Raw genomic sequence first — 25,100 nt, forward strand, 5'->3', positions numbered from 1 at the left:
GTGGGATGTCCATGGTTATTTGGAAATCGATTTAAGAACCCTAGTATTCTTAAAAATGCGTATTCTGATAATTGTATGTACAACATAGAAATATGAATTTGTGTCATTCAAAAACACGTTATCTTTGACAAAACACGTCAAAGTCACGTATGTTACTACAATGTATGCTTTACATCCAATACAGCCGCCTTTAGCGCGAAAAGCTACAATCAAACCAGATTGTCAATTTTTTCATTTTTTGAAAATTGTTGGACAGTTTTGGTGTGAAAAAAAAAGTTTGATAACTTTGGTCCTGCTGTTACACTATTACAAGTTCATTGTGTGCTAATTTTGGTTGTTAAACAATCAAATTTAGACACAATTTCATAAAACATGATGATAACGTAGTGATAGTGTCCTCTAGCAATGCCTTTGGTTGTCAAAGGTTGTTTGATTCGATAAACATTGACGCCTCAAGTGTTTGAACCAAATTTAAAAGTATTTGAATGAAAATATAAACATGTAAATATAGTATTTAAAAAATAAACAGTGGCAAATTAAATTGGCCAACAAATAGTAAATCGCCCTTTTGAGGATGATGTCAGAATACCGGTCCTGATAGGGTAAAGAAAACGGTTGAAGTACTGTATGCTGCAACATTTATCAGTCAATGCGAAAACTTGGAAAAGGATTATATTGGTAATTAATCATCAAAACATCGACTTTGTTACACGTGTCATCTGTCTCAGGTGTCTGCCAAGAACGACTCGGTATGGAGAATGGACAGATTTTGGACCATCACTTATCCTCTTCTAGTAGCTGGAACAGCCAGACGCACGGGCCGCAGCGGGCCAGACTGAATCAGAGAGCCGACCCGGAGCTGGGACTAGCCGGAGGATGGCGCGCCGACACGGGTAGCTCAGCAACCGGAGAGACGTGGATACAAGTCGACTTTGCGCAGTGGACCAATCTTACAGGGGTCATTACGCAGGGTCGCGAAGATAAAAGCGAGTGGGTGACCCAATTCAAAGTGTCATATTTCCAGAATGACTGGCTCTTTGTAAGCACACCTGGAGACGGCCAGCCGCAGGTAAACACATTAACTTAGAGCGCAGAAGATAAAGTGTTGTTCCTTAAATCAGCAAACCTAAAGTTCTCTCCGTACTGACTCACTGACCGAGCGTCACTTGTAAGCCAGGCAGTGATATAGTTAAATCTCATATTGTCTCCTAACGCCGTTCAGTAGGCTAAAACCGGCCTATATTGTGTTGACCAGATGTATATAACAATGATGAACACTCTGAATCAATTTAAAAGGCAGTGCAAAGACATTCTGAATCAGTTTGGTATTGTGAATTCTCTGACACCGCCTTGAGAAGGGTTACCCTATCTTGGTTTTGTTGAAAATGAAAACCCATATGATATCAGGTCCTTATGTTTTAGGTCGGTGAAACAAGGCAAATGACATTATATCGCTTTGATAGGCACGAGTCAAGCTGTTCTGCTTCACTGTTAAGTCTACTTCAAAAGAACACTAGCTGAGATACCAGCTGCAACGGATAAAGTCTGCTGTATTTGTATGGTTTAATTGTAATTCCAAAATGCATATGTTTGTCAGGAAGAGCGTGATGTTGAATGACACAAATTCACATTTCCATGTCTAACTTAAAAGTTAAAGCAATATTGGTGTAATTATTGTCTAATAGGAGTTCTTTGGTAACTATGACACCTACCACCCTGTGACAAACCTCTTCCTGCACCAAGTTGTCGCCAAGTCGGTTCGAGTGCATCCCATCACCTGGTACAGGAGACCAAGCATGCGTTTTGAGCTTCTGGGCTGCACAGGTACTCAACATGTGTTTTATTATTTTGATCAATAATGGCGTCTGATCACACAAATGAAATATGTTGAATTAATATAGATGTGTTTTCAATTCCATTGTCAGATGGTGACCTTATTTTGAACGGCTAATGAGATATTCATATTATTTTTTACAATATGGATATCAGCATTCCCAACCGCCTACGGGAGGGTTGTTAAAAGCCAATGGAAGCTGAACATGTTTTACTAGGAAATTGAAAGATGTTTATACTTAATAATTAAAGCGAAATTCTGCTTAAACATACCATTCGAATAAGTTCTCAGTAATTGCATGACATCAAATTAAAATATAAATGAAGTCAATATTCAAAAAAGGAACTAGATTTTCCACATGGAGCATTTATTTTTCTACTCGCTTTAAAGAAATTATTCAGTCATCTTTACGAAACAAAAAAAACACACGGGCAAATAATTGTTTATCAAGACATGCCTCACTGCATTGTTTAATAGAATCATGACAATGTATTACTATCGGGCAAAATGGACAGTATTGATATTGTAAGGTGTTGATTCAAACCAAAGATTTTACATTAATTCCTAATCGATCAGAATGTGTTGGTAAAAATACAAATGATAATATAACCTATGAGATTGTAATTAGCTTAGGTTTTAAAGGAAAAGAGAACACAAATTTATTTCTTAAAATTATTTCTTTATTTCTTTATTACAATTACAGTTAAATATCGCTCGGGCGTCATTAGATCCGGTAACTAGCTCACTGCGAAGGGAAATAGAAAACAAAACGGTTGTTGTTAGGAAACATGTTTTTCTCATTGAAACTGGAACAGTCGGTTAATGTTTGAAAGGTGTGACCACGCATTGTATCATTTTACGATAATGCCAAAAAATTGGACAAGGTTTATGTGTAATCATAAAATTGTACGAACTCTTGTGATTTTGTTTTTTAGTGCATTGCCAGTCTCAGCTTGGGATGGAAGATGGGACAATCCCTGACTCTGCAATCAATGCATCAACAATTCTGTTAACTCAGGGCTTCTGGCCTTATAGTGTCAGGCTTTTGCCTGTAGGCACGCGGCCGTTTGCTATTCAGTGGTTCGGACAATTGGAGCCAGAGATATGGATTCAGGTAATGATTGATAGCGATATACAGGTGCATGGGCGCAAATCGGGGTGAAGGGTAGGATATACCCCCACCCTTTTGACAAAGAGATGGTCGATCAGATCAATCCCCCCCCCGGATTTTGTTGTGAGAAACAAAGAAACGCAGAAGTTTAAGGTTATATTGTACCTTTCTGATATTTCAAATGCATTATAGTTAAAACAACAAACAAAGAGGATTATGGAAGATTTCAATGCAACATTATACGTTAAGGTTAAGGACAAATCCTCGATTTAAACCATAAATACGCTTATCTGCATGCTCGGAAGTCCACACAGTGTATGTGATGCTTGTACACGCATCTTTGTAAACGCCGGCAATCGTGGACCCATATTGTCCCTAATTCTCATTCCTTTGTTTGTACGATTATTAATTGTGGACTATTGGTCAATCGGACGTACTGTTTATGCCCTAACCGTTTTGTCATACACTGCAAAAAATGTGCACCATTGGTATCTATATAGGACCATCTGGAGCTAAATTTTACCTATATAGATACCGAAATGTGTTAAATTAAAGGGAATATACAACATTTGCAAACATCGAAAAACAAAATTACATTGTATTGTATTGTATTGTATTGTTTTATTTCCATTTGTCACAAATTAATATAATGCAAATGCAACAGAATATTTACTACAACAATAACTAAACTTTCTAGAATGATAATACATGTACAACACTTTGATCAATTTAACATAAATGGTGACAGATGGGGGAACCAGGAAAAAAGCCTCAGCTTATACAAAATACCTTACTAGGATGTTAGTATATGCCAGTCTAAAGCATCCTGTAAAATTATGGGACCAGGTGTGTAGTCATTTTCTAAAAAAATTGTATTTTATAAAAATGTCCAACGGTGGTCGGCGACAACCGTTGGAAAAATCTAACCAACTATCAACCACTGCTCCTAATTTACCATTGTTTTTGTCCAAATTTTGTTTGCTATTGGTTACGTGTTCATGAACGGGTGCAGGCTAGTCTTCAGCTAGACTGGTTCTATTACGTTACAAATTTCCGGCATCTAAACATTGATCCATTTCATCTAAATTAGTGGAGTCAGGGAACCAGACTACCTGAGCATTTTTGTTTTTTTCTTGGTTATTCAAGCATTTTCGATCACAAAACTTCAAACGTGTCAGTGTAACAATATTTGATCTATTATACTAACCCTCAATTTACAGGAAAAGCCAATGATGTACATTCCCTTTTAACACTACAGTTTTTGCAGTGTAGGTCCACGATTGCCAATGTTTATATACTCCCATACACACACTTGCCGAGACGCGTTCACGCATCTGATCGGGGGCACCACGTCAAGATCCCATCTTTGAGCAAGCCTGTGCTGATGACATTTTCCGAATTTAAATTATCACTTCTCGTAGGTGGATTTGGGCGAGAGGACGCGAGTTTCTGGTATCATCATACAGAAGCCGTACTATTGGCACGGCTGCATAACCAGTTTCCACCTGGAGTATGCCATATCGGATGACGTGACAAAATGGATACCAATCCTGAACAGTGACAGGACTGAGGTAATTGAAATAAGTGGTTAGAGAGGGCATGAGCTATTATCTGGCCTTCCAAAGTTGTAACATCGTCCGTGTGTAGCTTAAGTATCCATGGGTAAGGTTGTGCATTTATTTCTGTTTCAATTATTGGATCCGTTTATAGACCAATTAGCAAGAAAGAAAAGGGGTAAAATTGTTGACACAAGGGGCCATGAAGTTTGTCAACCATCGGGGCAAATTCATTCAATGCGTTTCATTATATGTATTAAACGCAGGTGTTCCAGGTTAAAGCGTATTTTACTCAGCATCAGAGAGAGAGGCACATCAGCTACTTTTACAGCAGTGTTTTGGCTCGATTCATCCGGTTAAACGAAGGCTTGGATAACTCTCCGTGGCATTGCTTCCTGATGAGATTTGATTTCATCGGCTGTCGGAATCATGTAAGTTGTAAATCGAGTGAAGTTCATTTTTCTTTCGTCCGTTTTTCCGTTGCAAATTTAAGTCTGGAAAAAATACAGGCCTTTACACGAGAACAAAACGAAGACACGTTTATTGTAAAGCCCCTGTCACACTTTCGCGTATCCTAATTCCTTATGAGTTCCTTATCAAAATGTTTCAATACGCAGCCGTACGCTCAAAACGTCGAAACTTTTTGAATACTTTGACTTATGTGCGACGCACATCTAGCGTACAAGTAACAAATTCAGCGCATCCATTGCGTATGAGATGCGTATGAGTTGCGTATGCAGTGCACGACATTATTTTTCGGCCTGCGAAAAGGTCAGTATGCAGTGCACATGCTGAGCGTATTCCAGACGCACCCAACTTATGCCGACCGCATGCCTGACGCAATACGTCGGCATTCGCTATGAGTTCGTTCAGCGTGCATTGTATCTGCGCTGCAAGTACGCTATGTATACGTCCAATTATAGGCGGCTCATATGCTGACGGGGTGCGTGCCGGGAGGTCAGCGTATTACTGCGTATGAACCGCTTATCCCCCACGAACACATAGCGTACTCGTACCGTGATCGACAGATGCGGGAGCTGCGTATTTATAACTTATGACCTGGGTAACAGCGTACGCAGCGTAGTTTTGTGCATGCCCAAAACTATCCGGCGTACTGGGCTGTACCATGCGTATGCCTGCGTACAAAAACTTGCACGAAACGATAGAGATGCATATGAGGTGCGTATTGTGCGTACGACTGCGTATGAAAAAAATGTCAATGCGCAACTCATAAGGAATTGGGATACGCAGAAGTGTGACAGGGCCCTAAGGCGGACTGATGCACGTGAACCATTGGTGAAGCATATTCAATCGTATATTCTTTGCCCGTATATTCTTTGGCCGTACTGTCTCAACAAAACAATTTCTCCGTTTAATTTAACTGTTGTTCCATGATTAATGTGTTTTCGTTGAAATGACTTTTTCTTGTCTTTTAAAAGAAAGTTTATTGCTAGTAATTATTATAAACTAGAGCTGTTTGTCTGTTTGAAAACAGAACAGGGCTTTTTCGCATTTTAAACAGGTTAATGCTTTGTTCGTCCTTTTGCAGTCACTTTCTAGAGTGTTTCATGCAGTTAAAGGTTGTTCAAAATGCTAAGCATAATTCCTTAAATATAATTTTATCACATGACGACACATGCCATGGGATGACGTCATCTTGACAACACTTGTCAATGCACACCTTGTTATTTTGGTCTTGGTTTATACAGCTCTATGGTTTGTACCAAGTTTTAAGTCAATCCGATGTACGGAAGTGTGCAATTTTCGAAGCGGAATATAATTATAAATATTTTTAAAAATCATAAAAAATAAACGATGACGTCATCGTGACGTCACTTTAGACTTAACAAGTTTCATGACCATCGGAACTTTCCTTATATGTGTTTTGAAAAATCGCATTTTTGATGACGTCATGATGACGTCACACATTTTTATTTCATTTTGCAAATAACTATTACCTAACAAACCAATTACACAAAGAATTTTGATTTTTGCATGTTGCATTCTTGAGATATGGCTAAAAGGTCCCAAAATTCAAATATTCATATTGAATCGCATGATGACGTCATCGTGACTTCGCCTCATGTATTACTTATAACATATCCCGGTCTACTGATATTCCAAGTTTTAACCCAGTCAGACTCACAGTTCTGTATATATATGGGATTTGCCATAAGGACTATGCATATGCTTAGTTTGAATGATGTGTGACAAAGTTCAATGCTAAAGTGACGTATACTAAAATCGTGTACAGAGTCAATGGGATTTTGCATGGAACAAAGAAGAAAGTAGGGAGAAAAAAAATCCGAACAAAAACAAAGGCTTTTTTGAAAATTTGCGAAAGAGCCGACTACAAGTACCTCCATCTAATTAAGTTATCCAAACAACTGCTATTAATGCACTCTACCCTGACTTTTTTACCAGACCGAATAGCTCAAAGTTGTAATTTTTTCACTTAACACTCTCCGAAATTGTTTTGTTTGTGATTTTGCCGGCCTCGAAATCTAAAGCGTTTTTTGTACGTGAAGTTTACTTCCGCAGCCTTTGATGATGAATAATCATGCCATATTTCATTCAGTGAAATGAGAATGAAGATGATCAGTTATTGAAGTGAAAACAAAAAAGAAGATAAACAACTATAAAAAAACGTAACAAAATCCATGATCACTTTGATGATTATATGAAACGTGTGTTTGATACAACGAAGTAGGATTTTCACATACGACAACAGCCTGTTCTTTGGGAGGAAACGTGGTTTTCTGGACTGTTTAAAAGCATCTGGCGATTAATTTGTTTGTCGGTCCACCTGTTACTTCGTCGGGTGACAGGCTATTTGATAGGCTGTTAATTCGGTCTGTTTGTTTTCACTAACTCTCAATCCACGCGCATCCGTCAGCCGAGAATGACCAGGACTTGTCAGACATTATTCTCTGACGGCTACGTACTGGATGACACTTATCAAATCGACATGGATGGTATCGACCAAGGTCAACCACCATTCCAGGTCACATGCAGTATGTCAGATGGTGAGTTGTGAATCAGATAGTGTTATAGTTCTCACAAGTCCTTCCTCTTAGGTCATTGTAAGTCCTCACAAGTGCCTGCAAGTCCTCAGAAGTCCATCGCAAGACACCCAGTCCCAATTGAGTTCGCAAACTATTCAAATGAACTTTGACAAAGATTTCCTTTGTTGTTGTTGGGTTTTTTTTTTTCATCCGCTGGCACGTATGGCTGAACTTGTGAATGGTCACTCGAGAACTGGGTTTTGGTCTGATTGGGAAGGGTCTGATGTTAAGTTTGCTTAATCATAGAAGGGGCACTGTCTGACCCTCAGCTCTGCAGGATCAGCCTTTGCTTTTAAAACGAACATCATGGGGAAAGAAAACTAACAAGATAACAAGTTCATTACTTTACAGAAGATAATACACGATAAGAAGAAAAAAGAGGGGCATTAGGCCAAATAAAAAAAATAGTCTTTGGTCAGCGCGCGGTAGCTCCAACAGCGCCCTCTATTGCCGCACCTCCTCAAAAAAAAATTACCAAAGAGCACCAAGGAATGGGAAATTGCACCAAGGCAAATTATGGAGGACACCAATGTGCATGAGGACACCAAAAAAGCAAACTAGTACCCCGCTTTGTCTGTACAATCCAAGCTTAAAAATAAAGCCGAGTCACCGCATCAATTCCGAAACTTTGGTCTGACAAGAGACCGATTTTTTTTTTTTTGGCCTTACATGGTTTGTTTCATTTTCGCCAACTTGTGTGTTCGCACAATTTCCACTCACAATAATAACAGAAAAGAACAGGTGGTGCATATCGCTGTAACTTTCCAGAAAAAAATTGTTCTTCCGTATCTTGTGTTTTTCGAAGAAGTGAGAGATTCGTGACTAAATTGTATGAATTGTTTGTCTATAGGTGCTACCATAATTCACCATGATGCCGAAGACACTTTCAAAATTTCAGGATCACCCAACCAACTTACAACGATTGACATTACGTACGTCATCGACATGCAGCAGATCATCAGTGTGATTGATAATGCCTCGACGTGTGAACAAATGGTCAAAGTCAAGTGTGGAGAAGCCGACCCAAGTACGCTCTCGCAGCATCCGGCACTCCAGCCAGTCAAGTGGGGTTCCCGCAGCGGGGAGTTGATGCAGAATTGGGGAGGGCCCACTGGTCACATTGGCTGCACCTGTGGTTTGAAACAAAGTAGGCAAACTTGAGTTGAATAATTTCTTTAGATTGACTCGCAAAATTGTGATATGGTCCGCTCTTCCCTACCACTCGAGGGCGTTTGTGGTATCTTATTTAAGGCTTTCAATGGAAACATTATTTATAACCAGAGTGACTAGGCATCACGAATTTTCAGGCCGTCACAGCGTTGTGGGGAAGTTTTTATTTTGAGCAATTTAGGACCTCTCCCCACAGCATCTTCGGTCCCCATATTATCACCATGGGACAACTCGTGTGTAGTCTCCACAACTACAAAACAAGAAGTTGTGTACGCACGACACGTGCAAACGAAATACATGTTTATGGCAAGTGACCTGCTTAAACGTTTTTTGCGACGCAACCGTTTCTTTCAGAGGTTTTTGTGAAAGGAATTATCTGTCAACCTTGAATATGGAACTTGGGGCCAGATACCTATTATTTGTAATGCATCATAGGAACGGTTTGCGATCGTTGGTTGAGGAAGTGGCCGCATTGTTCATGTAGAGCGGATTTCTCAAACGTTTAAATAATCTGGTTCCCATAAAGGCATTCTATCTCAAACAATCATATTACGTATAGTTATAAGTACGAAATCAAATGACCAAACGGGTTTCGAACTATCACAAACATGAACGCGAAACCTCTTGTTCTACTCTTGTTTTCGTCCTGTATACTTGATTTGACAGATTGTAACACTGATGGAGAGCTGTGCAACTGTGGCGTGGGGCTCAACCGATCTAGCTGGGCGTACGACGAGGGGATACTGACTGACAAAGATACCCTGCCAGTCACGCTGATCCAAGCCTTTACCTCCCAGGACGTGTACGTCACTGTTGGGGCCCTGAAATGCAAATGGCCGCACTACAAAGTACGTTATTAAGTTGCCTTAAAAACGACAAATATGATAAGATCCTTACAGGTTCGTTAATTTTTTTTTTGAAATATCACTCTGTTTGACATCCTGAATGAATATGGACATTATTTGCATGAACATGTTGCAAATTTGTTTTGTTTCCAACATGAGGTTTTGTGTGCAAGTCTGTGACGTATCCAGAGGGGGGCACCAACCCCCGGGCGAATTTTTGTTATTTTTTTTCAGCAATTATTTCAATACCTGGTTAGATAGCTCTCATTGCGAAGATAGGGACCAGCCCCCCCCCCCCCGCTTTTTTATTTTATGGAGGCCATGAGTCCGGAAAAAAACGTGTCTACCTTCGCTGATATGTGGTTGCCCCCCCCCCCCCCCCCACATCCAAAGATTGATTCGCTACTGAAGGGAGAGGAATGACCAGGAGGCAACAAGGAGATGGCAAAGATTTTGTTCTTGACAATTTACAAAATTGTTAAGGCAAAGTCATTTTCATTTTACAAATATCTGTTTTTCGGGACGACATATGAACTTTGTACGTCTACAAATAGAGATTTCGGAATTCAAATGATAAATTTATCCGCAATGCTCTGCGCGCAAGTGTTGTTTGTGTTGTGAAAAATAACAATGTCTTACAAAAATCAAAATAAAAATCTGCTCAGTTTAAAAATATGTGATTTTTCATTGTGATTATTATTATTAGGTATTGATAATATCTGCATAGTCATATTGTATTTACTTGTTCACAACTTAATTTAATTACAATCAGCTCAATTACTTGCTTTCCATCTTTTTTTTTGGCACTCAATGAGTTCCCTTTTTACACTTCAATGCAAGTAAATATCGACTCAGTAAGTTATACTGTTGAGTATTGTATTAACTTTATCATTGGCTTCTGCACCTAATATATTCACATTTAATATTTGTTTTTTCACTTATTCAGTGACTGGTTATCTTTTAAGACAGATATAAACATATGTTTTAGATGTTGATGTTTGCATTGCAAATGTTATAGTTTTCTGGGGTTTTTAATTATGAAGAATATTATTTTATTTCAAGTATTGCCCTTGATACATGCATTTTAGCACAGTGCCCTCAATAGTCCGGTAGCATCCAGCCCAAAGCCCCTTCCATCGCACAAATTTTCCAAATTTTCCAAATACTAAATAGAGATTGCCGCTGATGGTCATGATATTGTAACGGAAAAGTGTATGGACTATAACAAGTCTAGCGCGTGTAGTGCGTGCGTGAATTGGCGGAATTTTGCTCAGTGCGTAAATGCACGTTTGCGATGAGTTTTCAAAGGTGCATGGTTTAACGTATATTAGGGGTACTCACGTGATCACGCGGGTCTGTTGAGTCTGGACAGCGGACAGTATACAATTGTTGCCTGTTGTGATGGGGTCCAAAGTGTATTGTACACCCGAGGGTGCAAATGACCGAGGGTGCCATTTTCACCCGAGGGTGTACAAAATCCATGGACCCCAATCACGGCAGGCAACAAGTGTTTCGTTGTTCCACGGTAATATATTCCAATATATTTTGAATAGATCCGCGATGCCTTCACCATGAATATTTGCACAGAATGTTTTTTTTTTCATTGCAAGGAAACACAAATTAATTTACCTTTTCCCAGAATAGACCAATACATTAAACAATGCACAACACTGTAAAGAGGAAAACCACATTGTAAGTCATGTACACCAATTTAAGCAATAAACACCAACGTAAGTAACGTACACCAATGTTTTCAACGCACGCCAATGTAAGTAATGTACGCCAATGTAAAAACATTTAACGCACGCCAATGTACATGTAGTGTACGCCAATGTAAACAATTAACACACGCCAATGTAAGTTATGTACGCCAATGTACACAATAGACACCAATCTAAAAAAAATACATGCCAATGTAAGTAAGGTACACCGCGCAAGCATACAACCCATTCGGCTTGCACCTGATTACGCTTTACCCGTGCAAGCTAGCGTCATCATCGTACAGTACCTTTGCTTTGTAAAGGGGTATTTTTTGCTGTTTTATTGTGCAATAAACAAGTGATCACAATCCTCATAATCGGCAGTATATTTCCTCCAAAACCAACCTGCTCCCCAAGTCTAGAGGTCGCTCTGAAGGGTCTCTCGTCATGGGAAAGGTTGTGTTTGGGAAGATCAGCTACACTGTAACAGGTGTCAGACTTGGTCCCAACGAACTTAGGTTTGTTTAGCAGATCCCCGCCACAATATACCCATCTGTAGCCTTTTCACAAGGTCGACCTAACTCACGCTGGTATTTTACTGAGTGGTGAAACAGCCAGGCGTTTTGAACGGCTATTATAGACACATGTCCAGCGAGCGGTGTCTTTATCTGCAGCATGTCGTCAATGTATCATGCTTTTTAAGTATTTTTGTTACGTACGATGACACTCATTCGGAATGTATTTTTCAGGTTAAATACCCTCAGTTGTTTCGCTCCCATCATTTGTACTGTTTGTAATTCTCATCAAATTACATTTGCGAATAAAGGAATAAATCTCATTAATGTTGAAACCCCAGTCTACTCTTATTGTTTATTTCAATCAGTATCTCTTGAACATGGATAATTACGATTATGACTAGGGCCGCCTACTTAAGTTAGTCTTTGCCATGTAATATCGTTTCAAATTGAAAATATTCAAGGATCCTTTCCCAATTATTCAAGGGGTAGGATTTTGCATAGGTGTCCGATATACCTGCCTTTCAATATACATCTCTTTTGTTTTTTTTATTAATTAACATATTCCACCTTCTTAGGACTTTTTGTATTTGATAGAGGCCATATTCAGGGTTCAAAGCCGTTGATTTAGTTTCTGTTGCAATTTGTTCAAGGTTGCACCATAATTATGGTAAACTGTTGGACATACCTCACATGACATTGAACCCGACATTTTTTAACACATTCCCCATTACTTGTTGGACATGTAAATGTACCTCACTTATCAATGAACATTAACCCCGCAGTTTTGAACACATTAGGGGCCATTCAGAATGTTCAATGTTTAAAATTTCGACTTTTTTTCCAAACCATTTTGACCCACCCACCCACCCCTAATTCCGATTAATAAAAAACTGATTTGTTACGCATAAAAAACAAAACATGTACGTATACATGCACTTGCATGTACATAATTACATCCCACTGGCGAACCTGTGCGGGTTGCATGTCCTTTCGGAATTTTTTTTTTTTTTTTACAGAATATACAGGGGACGAAGTTGAAAAAGAAACACGCATCGCAATATCGGAACGCTTGCGCGTAGTTCAGGTAAGTCAAAATCATTTTTTTTTTTTTTTTTTTTTTCCATGAAAAGTGAATTTCGATTTTCAATTATTTAGCTTGACCCACCCACCCACAATTTGGAAAAATAATCGAAATTTTAAAACATTGAAAATTCTGAATGGCCCCTAGGGGCCATTCAGAATGTTCAATGTTTAAACATTTCGACTTTTTTTCCAAATCATTTTGACCCACCCATCCACCCCTTATTTCGATTAATAAAAAACTGATTTGCTACGCATAAAAAACAAAACATGTATGTGTTACATGCATTTGCATGTACATCATTACATCCCACTGGCGAGCCTGTGCGGGTCGCATGTCCTTTCGGAAAAAAAATTTACAGAACATACAGGGGACGAAGTTGGAAAAGAAACACGCATCGCAATATCGGAACGCTTGCGCGTAGTTCAGGCAAGTCAAAATCATTTTTTTTTTATTTGGTTCTTTTTTTTCCATGAAAAGTGAATTTCGATTTTCAAGTATTTAGCTTGACCCACCTACCCACAATTTGGAGAATACTCGGAATTGTAAAACATTGAAAATTCTGAATGGCCCCTTAGTACCCCATTAGTGATTACTTGTTGGATATGTACCTCACTTGTCAATATACATTATACCCCACAGTTTTGACCACATACTTCTTTACTTGTTGGACATGTATCTCACTTGTCAATTAAAATCATCCCCACAGTTTTGAACACATTTATGCTCATTTATTTGTTGGACATGTACCTCACATGACAGTGAACAATGTAACCCCACAGTTTTGAACACATACCCCATAACTTGTTGGACCTGTATCTCACTTGTCAATGAACATTAACCACACAGTTTTGAACACATTAATACCCCATTATTTGTTGGACATGTACCTCACTTCTCAACAAACATTTAACCCACTGCTGTTGGACATAATAGTTGTGTCCATGTGTTTTCTTGAAAAATGTCCAAAAAATGTGGGGTTTGTGAAGGAGTACCCCATAATGCACTTACTTACACATTGGAACCCCGCAAAAAAAAAAAAAAAACCTACAAATCCTTCCCGCTGCAGGTACGTCCGTCCAGAAAATCGGCCTTATTATTAAACAGTAGCATAATCACACTATTGTCACACGATAACTCAAAAACTATTTATTCTATTGGATTGAAACTTTTCCTAGACGTTGATCATAACTGGAAACACAAGTATGATAAATATTGAGAAAAAAAACACAGATTATCGACGTCAATATAATTTTTAGTAACACGAACAAAACCCATCAAAAGTGAAGTCACGGTCTACAGACAATCGGCCTATAACTACTAAACATAAATACAATCACATCTATGTGACACGATAACTTCAAACTATTTGTTTATATTAGATTGATTTTACCTAGAGGTTGAGCATGACTGTCAACACAAGCATGATAAATATTGAGAGAAAACAGAAAGATATTGGCCTCAACATATTTTTATTAACACGGACAAAACCCATCTAAAATGAAGTCACGGTGTACAGAAAATCGGCCTAACTACTAACAGAAAAACAATCACACCTATGTCACACGAGAACTAAACAAACATTTATTTTATTGGATTGAAATATTGGCTTGATGTTAAACATGACTAGCAATACAAGCATGTTAAATATTGAGACACATATAGAGGTTTCTTGTAACACCGACAAAACCGACAAAATCTATTCACTATGTCCAGAAAATCGGCCTTACTGTTAATTAAACAAAAACACTATCACAGCTATGTCACACGATAACTCAAAAAAACAATTTAATCTATTGGATTGAAATGTTGGCTGGATGTTAAGCATGACTGGCAATACGATACACGTTGTGTATGTCACATAAAATTACACACAGCACAAATGCACAAATGTGGTTTCTTACACGTCCGCAAAATGCGACACCCTTTATGGCTGGAATCACAACTAGCTTGGGGTTTTTAAAGGATAGTGGTGTGGATGTATACATTCTACTTTTAAATGTTTTTTACAACATTTTTAACAGCATTTCGTTCATTTCTTAACAGCATTTCGTTCAAAGCGCGTTTTGTAGCCCAAATAGGCCCATTCCAGGACGCAGTTTCCCTTTAAGCATGACTGCCATTGCAAGCCTTTATTGCCATCCGTACTAAACGTTAAAAGTCCCCAGGCTGTCATTAATACGCATGATGACGTCGCAAGGCTTGGACCAGGGCATATGCAAAAACAGAGGTCAGTCTGGTACCCAGACCAAAAGCGTCCACAATAATCAGCTCAGTTACGTATTATATTTTTCATTATAATTATTTTTATTGGATATTTGTGTCTGACCTTTGCACTGTCGAAAATATATTTACTTTTTATAAATGTAATTTTAATTAAAACCAGCTTAATTAGTTGTAGGCCTATTTATTATACTTTTTATCATTTTAATGTTTTGCCATTACTTTCTAACTTGTTTACAAATTAATGCACATGCACATGTAAATGGAAATAGGCTGAGTTAGTCATATTGGCAATATCATAAATTATTCACTGGCTGGTGCTGCTATAGGTTAAGACAGCTAAAAACAAGTTTATCGTTTGTTTATGTTTGCATTATATGTTATAGTGTGTCGGTTTTTTGTAGGCCTAATTAATTAAGATTTATATATTTCAAGTTTAAACACTTTATGCACGCGCGTATGTGTGTGAATGCATTTTAGAACAGTGCCCTCAATAGGCAGGTAGCGTGCATCGCCACCAAACACACTCCCTACTCCCGTTTTGGTTTTTTTTTTTACATTGTCCATGTTGGTGGTTCCCTTAATAATAAATAAGAAGGAATTGGCTCTGCTGGTCAAATGGCTTTACTGTAAATGTAGTTGCCTTTTCAAAAGGTCAACCTGACTCGGGCGGGTATTTAACCGAGTGGCGAAACAGCCAGGCGTTTTGAACGGAAACTATACACACGCCAAGAGAGTGACTTGCGAGGTTTTCCAAATCTCGGCTTCATGATCTAACACTTTACGCACGCGTGTATGTGCGTGGATGCATTTTAAAACAGTGCCCTCCATAGTCAGGTAGCGTCCGTCCCCACCCAGCACCCCCCCCCCCCCAACACCGGATCCAACTAAACTGAATAACAGCATGCCCGAAGCCCGATGCAGAACGAAGCCGGAGTTTGGGAAAACGCATTTTAGGTTTCGTAACTTCAGGCGTTTAGTAAATCAAGGCTTCTTCCCAGGTTTCGAAACAAGGTCATTGTAGGCCGCTCAGGCCAAAAAAAGTCTCCGGTTTCTGGTAATGAGCTTGCCCCAAATGTGGTGCGGCGACGCGGTTTGGTTTTTTGGGGGTTTTTTTGGTTTGTTTGTTTTACTTTTTTTCCCTTCAAAAGTCGCCTGATGACTGCAAAATGTATGGGAGCCCAGAGTGGCCACATAAAGCTTGCGATTGTAACCCCATAAAAAAACACGTTAAAATTGTGCAGCAGCAGGATTCCAGTCAAACCAGTGAGTTTGGCGGTTTTGAGACATCATCTTACATTTAAAAAAAATAATAATTTGGCCAAGGCTAAGCCGACGGGCACGCATACCAAAAAGCCGGAGACCTTTTTTGGCCTAATCATTGTCATTTTCTGTTTTTCCACCGAGTTGGGGGAGGGGAGGGGGCATGTAATCGTCAAACGATCAAATCTCACCTAAATCGTCGCTACGCCGTTGCTTAATACATTGCTATAAGTCAAGGTGGTTAGACAAACAGAATGGCACATTTCGATGGGATGTATTTGTCCGGATATCACCAAGGCCAGTTCAGGATTAATCGTGCTGCGGAAGTCATGAAATAACAAAAACAGGAAAAGTGGTCATCCTATACATGTCTTTCTTGTTTCTATTGGGGGGGGGGGTTGTTGAATTATCGTAATACACTTTCTAGTTGTGTCATTATTTTAGCTAGTTAATCTGTGTTTTTCAGGTCCATCATCACCAGTTATACATTCCTTACATTTCTGGGAATGATTATTCGAACTGGGAGATACTAAAAACGCAAAGCCACCGTTGGAAGGCCGCAGTAGACTAATACACGGACCGGGCGTGATGCGTGAAGTTCATTTATTTTATTTCTATAGCTTAAGTTCCCATTAATTCCCAATTAAATAGTGAAGCCTAACCCAGGGGCATAACTACGGTCCGGGGGGACAGGGGGCACTACTTTAATAGTATGTTTCTTTTGCTTTTGATGAATCCTTTTAAAAAACAATAACGCACCCCGGTGAACCCCCCCCCCCCCCCCCCCCAAGTTAAACACAAGTTTCTCCCTGCTGGCTTGACTTTGATTTAATTCCCCATTAAATCTCGATAATACACACACTTTAATAGACTGAAGTTCCAAGCGTACATTGCAAGAATCACGGCCAATGTACGTCACTTTTATATCCACCAATCAGAGTTAGTCACCTAACAACTCGGCGATCACAAGTGAGTGGTCAATGATTGACAGGTTGCGCGTGTCAGTCTCATATCGCGTGTTTCGATGTGTCACCGACATCCATACAGTATCCACCAATGGGATGCAGCCATAACAGTGTCGGTGATAACACGTCTTGATTGTGACTATAATAGCATCAACACCATTAACATAACTTCCATCTCATTAATATGGAGCGAGTCAGTGATGTGCGATTGACAGCGCGCAGGGGCCAATCACCGTGAACCGGGCCAAGATCCCCAATCACTGCTCAGGAATCGATGGCAAGATTTAAGGCTGAATCGGCCGTTCCTCTCCCCAGAACGACCGCAGCTCGTCCTCACCGTAGTACGATAACTCAAGAGAACTGATTGCAAGAACGTGATTCGGTGAGTGTTAAAAACATTTTTTTTTTCGCAAAGAAACTTTAGCCTGTTTGCTCATTGTATTTGAATCAACGACGAGCGTGGTAGTGGGTTTGATATTTCCCCTACTTTGGATGCATGTGAAATGTACGTACTTGGGGACTGGAAAACAATATAGATAAGATATTTTCATACGTACTTTTGTAGTAACTCTTCCTGCTTCTCTTGATGACATTTTCACTGGATTAGTTTTCATACATGACTGCACAGGATACAATTAAAGGAGTCGGGTGAAATCTGACTTGCGCCAACTGGTCAGGGCTGGATAAAAATGAGACAATTTAAAAGAACACAATCATTTACTTGGTTCTGGTCATGGAATGCATAATCAGCTCAGATTGTGGATCTTGATTGCAAGAATTTCAGTAGGCAAATCTGGATGAACTCCGGGAAAGGTAACTCGTGAAATTGACATTCTCAGACAAGACAGGGAGGTGATTCGCCGTGCTGTTGCAGCAATTATGCGCCGAGCCCGACGAGATTGTGGCCATGTTGAGTACTAAGACACCGTGGATTTTTAATTGCATTTTTAATTTAATTTAAATGTTTTTAATAAATAAGACGTTTACAAGCTAATGAAATCATGTTTTGTCCCTTTGACAGAAAATGGTTGTGTTCTTTTAAATTAATTCTTTCTTATCCAGCCCTGACCAGTTGGCGCAAGTCAGATTTCATCCGACCCCTTTAATTGTCTCCTATGCAGTCATGCATGAAAACCAATCTAGTGAAAATGTCAGCAAAAAAAGCAGGAAGAGTTACTCTTAAAGTACATATGAAATAGTTTATCTGTATTGCCACAGAATAAAACTATGGCCAATTTAAAAGTGTATGGCTTTTTTGACTCGCATTGTATGTTACTGATACACGATTGCATACAGCCAAACCACCATGCTAATTTCAGATCCTCTCTCTTTTGTGTCTATCATTTATTACTTACATTTAAATATTGTTGGATAAAAGTGTGACCACTCGGAATAAACACTCTATATAACTTTTAACATTATAGGGCGCACATATATACGGACCGGATGATTATATGCACACAGTTTTCAAGTCCAAATTGCTATATCCAACTTGATTCATTGTGAAAAAGTTTATAATTGTACATATTGTAACGTCTCTCTGGGTTGAGAAACATTATCAAATAAAGAGTCAGATACAAATATCTTACACACACACTAGTACTTTATTCGAGATTATTTACATCTCAGCTCAATAGAGGGCGCACTATATACAATGTAAAGTTAAGGCGTACATGATTATCTGGTACAGACTAGGGTCTATGGCCAGTGAGCGGACAGCTCGATAATCTACGTGTACATGTCAGGAACTCTGTCGGGGTCAGAGCCCAGAGCAACAACCTACTGGGTAAGACCCCAGTACAACAATGACCGGAACTGCCATTTCTGCGCGCTTTATATAGACTTTTGGGTGCGCGTCTTAGCCAATGGGAGCATTGGATTCTGGTGGTTATGAATAATGCATCCGTGTACAAAGGCATGGGGGAAGTTCCGAGAGCAGTGGTTAGCGGGCGAAGTAGGATCACTCGTGGGTACCTTACGGGGAACTGATCCTCAAGGAAAAGGGAAAGGGAATAACTTATCGGTACATAGTTTGTGTACAAGACTTAGTCTCTAGACTAGGTAAGAATCTTCACACTAATGCTATGGAGTAAAACTATGAGATGAAGGACGTAACCTGACCTCTAGCTACCGTACGCGTAGGTCTCGGCCAGTGGGTTAGCGGGACACACTCGCTGGGGTGTACGGGGTCACTTAGGGGTGAATACACGGGTAGGTTTTAGCGAGCCACATTCGCTAAATGCTTGGAGTCAATGTGGGTCGGATGCGAGGTAAGGTGTGTGAGGGGAATTTGCATCGACTCCAAGGAAAGGTGGAGGGAAAATGGCTAAGTCCTAAGTACATGTCCCATGGCGGTACATGTTCAATAGCAGTGAGTGCTACATGCATTGCGCGCTATACAATAGCGTACTATACAATGTGCTGCACACTTGTACGTGTGTCTAAAACTTCGTGGTAAGCTTCGCGCTGTGTGAGGGCACACAGGATCGCTGCAAGCATTACGCTGTGCACGGAGTGGAATGGATTGGTGGGGAAAGAAGTAAACTACGCAATTTGCGGGAACGCAACAATATTATTCAGCCCTTCTGCTTGATGTCCACCTAATAAGATGTTTAAGCACTTGAGTCTAGCTCTTCTTCTTTTTTCCAACGACGGTAACTTAACTGCTGCAGTCAACTTGATATATATTTCAGCAACTATACTTCATTGTGTGAGATCGATTTATTTTATATATCAAAATGTGCCTACATGGTCCGCAATGAAATAGAAATCCCATCCGGTAAGACATGTATGCATTTCTATGATACGTTTTCAGATAGCTTTTGCGCGTATTGGCTACCTGCGGTCTTAAACAGCTGTAAAGCAACTCAGCCCTTCCCAGCGCCTTGTTTGCAGGGCGGGGGTAAAGCCAAGGGTAATTGGAGCGCCTGGAGAATCACTTCGTGGCGGACATGAGCGCTATACAAGAAGCAAATAATTGTAATACTTATTAGCACGAATTCCCCTACATTAGGGCGACACACCGCCTATTGAGGTAACTACCCTTTAGTGAAGAAATTTCTGTTGTCGCAAGTGGGATAGATCGATTGCTCGTGGTCCAAAACGTACACATACTAAACGTGGTTGGGATCGGATAAGGTAAAATTGGGTTAGGTCGCATTAAAGTTTGAAAACTGTTGTGCACGTTTCTATGCAAGTGTCGCCCTATCATGCAACCCAGAGTTATTATTAAGTACAACCCAACCACTCTTTGGAGTTGTTACGATTAATCTTTCTTTCTTTTTCCGTACGGCACGTTTCCGCGGGGTTTCTCCTTAACGGTTTATGATAGTAAGTTGTAACTTTCAATATATATATCGACCCTCATCCTAAGCGGTGCATATTACTCTGACGTCATTATGACGTCATCGGGTGTCACATTACAAGTGCTTTCCGTTAAAAAATGACGATCGTCTTTCATCTATAACTCTTGAACAAAATGATCAAATTTTATTCCAACTTTGAAATCAGAAATACTATTATTGTGTACATCGTGTACGTGAACTCGTTGGACCTTTACTTCCGGTTCTTCCCGAAGATCAAAGTTAAGTGAATTCAAAATGAAGACAGCCTACATCAAAACAAAGCACAATTTCTTTCTAACGGGTCACGGTATGATCACACAACCTTGTGTGAATTTGTACCATTTTATGAAGATGTTATAAATTTTGTTACGTCATTGTTACGTCATCAGGTATCAAGTTATAAGCAATCTATGGCCAAATTTTGACACAATAGTTTGCCTTATATCTCTTGAACTAAACAGAGTATCGTGTTTGTTTATTTCGTGAGGTTGTAGACTAAGCTGTGAGAAACATTTCGTGTTCCCGGACACAAAACTGCTTGACCTTTACTTCCGGTATTACTGGAAGCGCAATAAAAACTGAATATAACTCAAAAGCGGAAGCATTTATTACAGACATATATATTATGAAAGTGTTGAGTGAGGAATGCCAGACACAAAAAAAACAGTGCGATGACGTCATCGTCCGAAAGGGCGCCCCCTTGCGGCACATCACATATTTTTTTCCTTTAATTTTAAAACCATAGATTCAAATTTTACCAAATCGCCCTTTCATATTCTTTGATTAACCACAGATAACTTGGCAAGGTTTCAAATTCATGATGTCGTCAGACCGGAAGTTACTGCTATGACAATTTGCCAACGATCACCGTTTGCTTCCAAATACTGATCCTTTGTTCTTACATAAAATATATTCATAACTTGACTAGACAGTGTTTCATATAAAAGTTCTTTACCTGACCACTCCGCGTTTGTAACAACAAACGCGAATCTCTACTTATTACATGTACTATTATTATTATTTCTGTGTATTTTTTCAGCCGGCAATCCGCTAGAGTATTGAAGATTCCTTTCACGACAAAATTAAAGAACCAACTTCAAGGTGAGTGTCTATTATTGGACTTTCACCTCAAACATCAGAACATATGAGTGGGAGATCTTTATTACATGTATTAACATACTTATTTCGTCAAATTGTCAAACAGAAATCGTCGCTTGATGAAAAGTGAAGTACACACACCGTTAAACTGTGCCTGACATTTTGGTAAATCGTAGCTAAAGCACACCCTTCAGAATATTGCGCTGTTTTGTTCGTAGTGTGTGAATCAACATGCGATTTAGAATTTGAAGATTTGGCTGACATAAGTATTAGTATTTTCAAACAACGAGCTTGGCTTGATATTTCTTCATTGTGTACGTGTGTGTGTGTGTGTTTGTGACGTGTATTTGCTCAGGGAATGAACATCCTGATCTTAAAAAAATGCCCTCTTTCCAAAGCCCAGCTCTGCTGCAGGTAGCTGATAAAATGATTTATTGACATCACTGTTTGACTAAATTTTGTGAGGCAACAAATAAAGTAATAGCTAATATAAGGCCACAAAAAAAAAAATCGGTCTCTGGTCAGACCAAAGTTCCGGAATTGACGCGGCCACGCGGCTTTTTTTTTTTTTTTTCCTTTTTTTTTTTCTTCAAGCTTGGATTGTACAGACAAGGTGGGTACTATTTTGCTTTTTTTGTGTCCTTATGTACATTGGTGCCCTCCATAATTTGCCTTGGTGCTTTCGATCATTTACCTAGGTGCAATTTCCCATTCCTTGGTGCTCTTTGGTTAAAAAAAAATTGGGGAGGTGCGGAAATAGAGGGCGCTGTTGGAGCTACCGCGGAACATTTTGGAAAACAATGATCAACGCGCATGATTAAAATCGACGCGCGCGCTGACCAGAGACCGACTTAATTTTTTTTTTTTTTTTTTTTTGTCCTTATAATATGATTTTTTTTTCGGACTGAGGAATTTCCGTCAGTAATTCCATCGCACATTCTTAAAACAAAAATGTCTAAATACTGACTGATTCATTGTTAATAAACATGGCCAGTCATCTTCGACTGTTTTCTAGTCAAATCTGACAGTAGGTTTTTAAAGTGTATTGCATCAAGTTCCTTGCTCATTTTTGAATAGTTTCATTTTGTAGGGATTCTGGCGGATTTTATACACTTTCAATTTTATACACTTTCAATATTTCAGATGAATTGAAACAAAATATCACCTATAAGGTTTTAAGAAATATCTTTAGAAAGACCAACTCTGTATAACTTTAATGTCCAATGCTTTGTTATAATATGATCTCAGACTGAATAAAACACGGACACGATTGCTGCTGTTCTGATACATACATGTGCCATGTTGCAATGCATAACACAATACAGTACATGTGAGCTTGCTGTGATTGAAGCATTTAACTAGAAAAATAGTGGCTCGTCATTGAAGCATTTAAATGATATAACTAGAACTATGTGGTTGTGAGTGAACAACCACAGAGCTGTTCCCAACATGTTTTTGATTGTCTATTGCACAGTACAAAATGATTCAATGATTTGTTCTAAACAAATTTTACTATTAAATTGAAATTATAATATGAATCGGTGATGGTCTTGTTCGGGACACATTTTCCGAAGAGAAGCTAGTTGGGTTCTGAAAACATAAAATTGAAAATATATTTTTGGGAACAGGTCTGTTTGTACGAGATATAGACATGTAAGTAGAGATCTATGTCTGTTTGCAATTGAAGATAGGGCTTTTCCGCATTATGATTTGTTTTTATCAATAATACGTCCCTCACTATGCATGAACATAAAATCTGTCAAAGCTAGCCGGAAATCGGCTAAAACGGTCACTGTGGACAGGATTTGACCTCAGCAACACGTGCGCTGCGCGCGGGCTTACTGACATACGATATGAACAACGTACGTGCATGTACATGTACATGTACATTGTGGACGTCCTGTGCATGTTTTCAAGCAGAGGTATTATCAACCTGCAGTTTTAAGCGTGCGCAGGGCATGTCCGAGTTTGCTTATTGCCTCGAAGCTTTGAACTGTTTTAGACCTACCCTTCAATAGACAATTAAAGTAAAACTAATATAAAAACTGCCATGGTTGATTTTTCAGGAATTTTCTAAGGAAAAAGGGTCTTTTCATTATAACTTCCGGTCTGATGACGTCATACACCTAAAACTTCGCACACGTCTTAGTGGGTCAAGGTCATCATATACACCAATATTTAGGCAATTCCAACAAACTTCGCCACAGACATCTATTCAAAATACATTTTTGCAAATTTTCAACCTGTCGCTAGAGGGCGATCGAAGATTGCATGACGTCATCGGTAGATGATTTGAAGAATACTATCAGCCAAGAGACTAACACCGTTAAAAGCAAGCTCATATCTTTTACCACTTTCAAATAATAAGCCACTTCTGGTTTTGGCCTTTTTCCACCGGAAGCAAGGGTCACGTGATTTCACGCACACTGAATGAAATAAAGACCTCAACCTACTCTACCACTTGCCGGCAACAGAATGCTGCGTACGCGTACGGTTGATTTCTTATGCATTTTTAAATATTAAAAGTGTCACAATTTAATTGCCTATAAATAAGCACCGGATGACGTCATCATGACGTCATCATTACACAATGTTGTTTGAATAAGGGTCTTTGGACAAAGATTGGTGTAAATGAATTACTGGCAAAGAGTAGAAAATGCCCTCTGAAAATTGATATTTTTTTTCAAATTTCTGTGTACAAAGTCTATGGGAAAAATTAAATATTCAAAATTCTATAATAAATCACGTGATGACGTCAGCATGACGAAAAGTTTCGGGACACATCCTCATATGATGGTTAATAACTATGCTGAGTTTAAAGTTGATCGGATTTAAAATAATTGCCAAAGTGGCTTGTAGAATAAAAACGTGTACAAAACCTATGGGGAAAAGCGGAAAAAGAAACTAGAGGTCTATGTCTGTTTGCAACAGAACATAGGGCTTTTCCGCATTATGTTTTTTTTGAGGTCATGTTTTTTCTGTTTTGTGCAAAACTGTGTGCATTTACGTTTTGTCTAACAAACGTCATTCAAATGGAAATTTGATTTTGGCATATTGCATTTGTCATATATAAAATATATATATAATCACAAGATGCCGTCATTATGACATCAGCTCAATATTGATTTGTAACACATCCCGGCCTGCCCCCATACCAAGTTTCAACCCAATCTAAATTACTGTTGATGAGATATAGGGGCTTAAAATATACAAACGATGACGTCACATGTCTAATGAATACGTCATTGTAACAATATTCGGCAGTGCTCATTATTTTATTGCGGTTTTAGTCTGTACAAAGTTTGAAAACAATCGGATTAATGAAAG

The 25,100-nt window shown here is 39.1% G+C and overlaps 1 protein-coding gene across 1 annotated transcript; it reads left to right on the top strand.

The window, feature by feature from the left end:
- The first annotated feature begins 1,740 nt into the window (after nt 1–1,740).
- On the top strand, nt 1,741–9,596 carry LOC119745071 (contactin-associated protein-like 4). Its single transcript, XM_038221294.1, has 7 exons — nt 1,741–1,824; nt 2,770–2,948; nt 4,367–4,516; nt 4,768–4,932; nt 7,398–7,527; nt 8,417–8,713; nt 9,403–9,596. The coding sequence occupies exons 1-7, from the start codon at nt 1,797–1,799 to the stop codon at nt 9,594–9,596; spliced, it is 1,143 nt and encodes a 380-aa protein (XP_038077222.1). The 5' UTR covers nt 1,741–1,796.
- The last annotated feature ends 15,504 nt before the right edge of the window (nt 9,597–25,100 follow it).

This window comes from Patiria miniata, unplaced genomic scaffold (genome assembly GCF_015706575.1).
Source record: "Patiria miniata isolate m_02_andy unplaced genomic scaffold, ASM1570657v1 HiC_scaffold_7, whole genome shotgun sequence".
In the NCBI taxonomy this organism is placed as follows: domain Eukaryota; kingdom Metazoa; phylum Echinodermata; class Asteroidea; order Valvatida; family Asterinidae; genus Patiria; species Patiria miniata.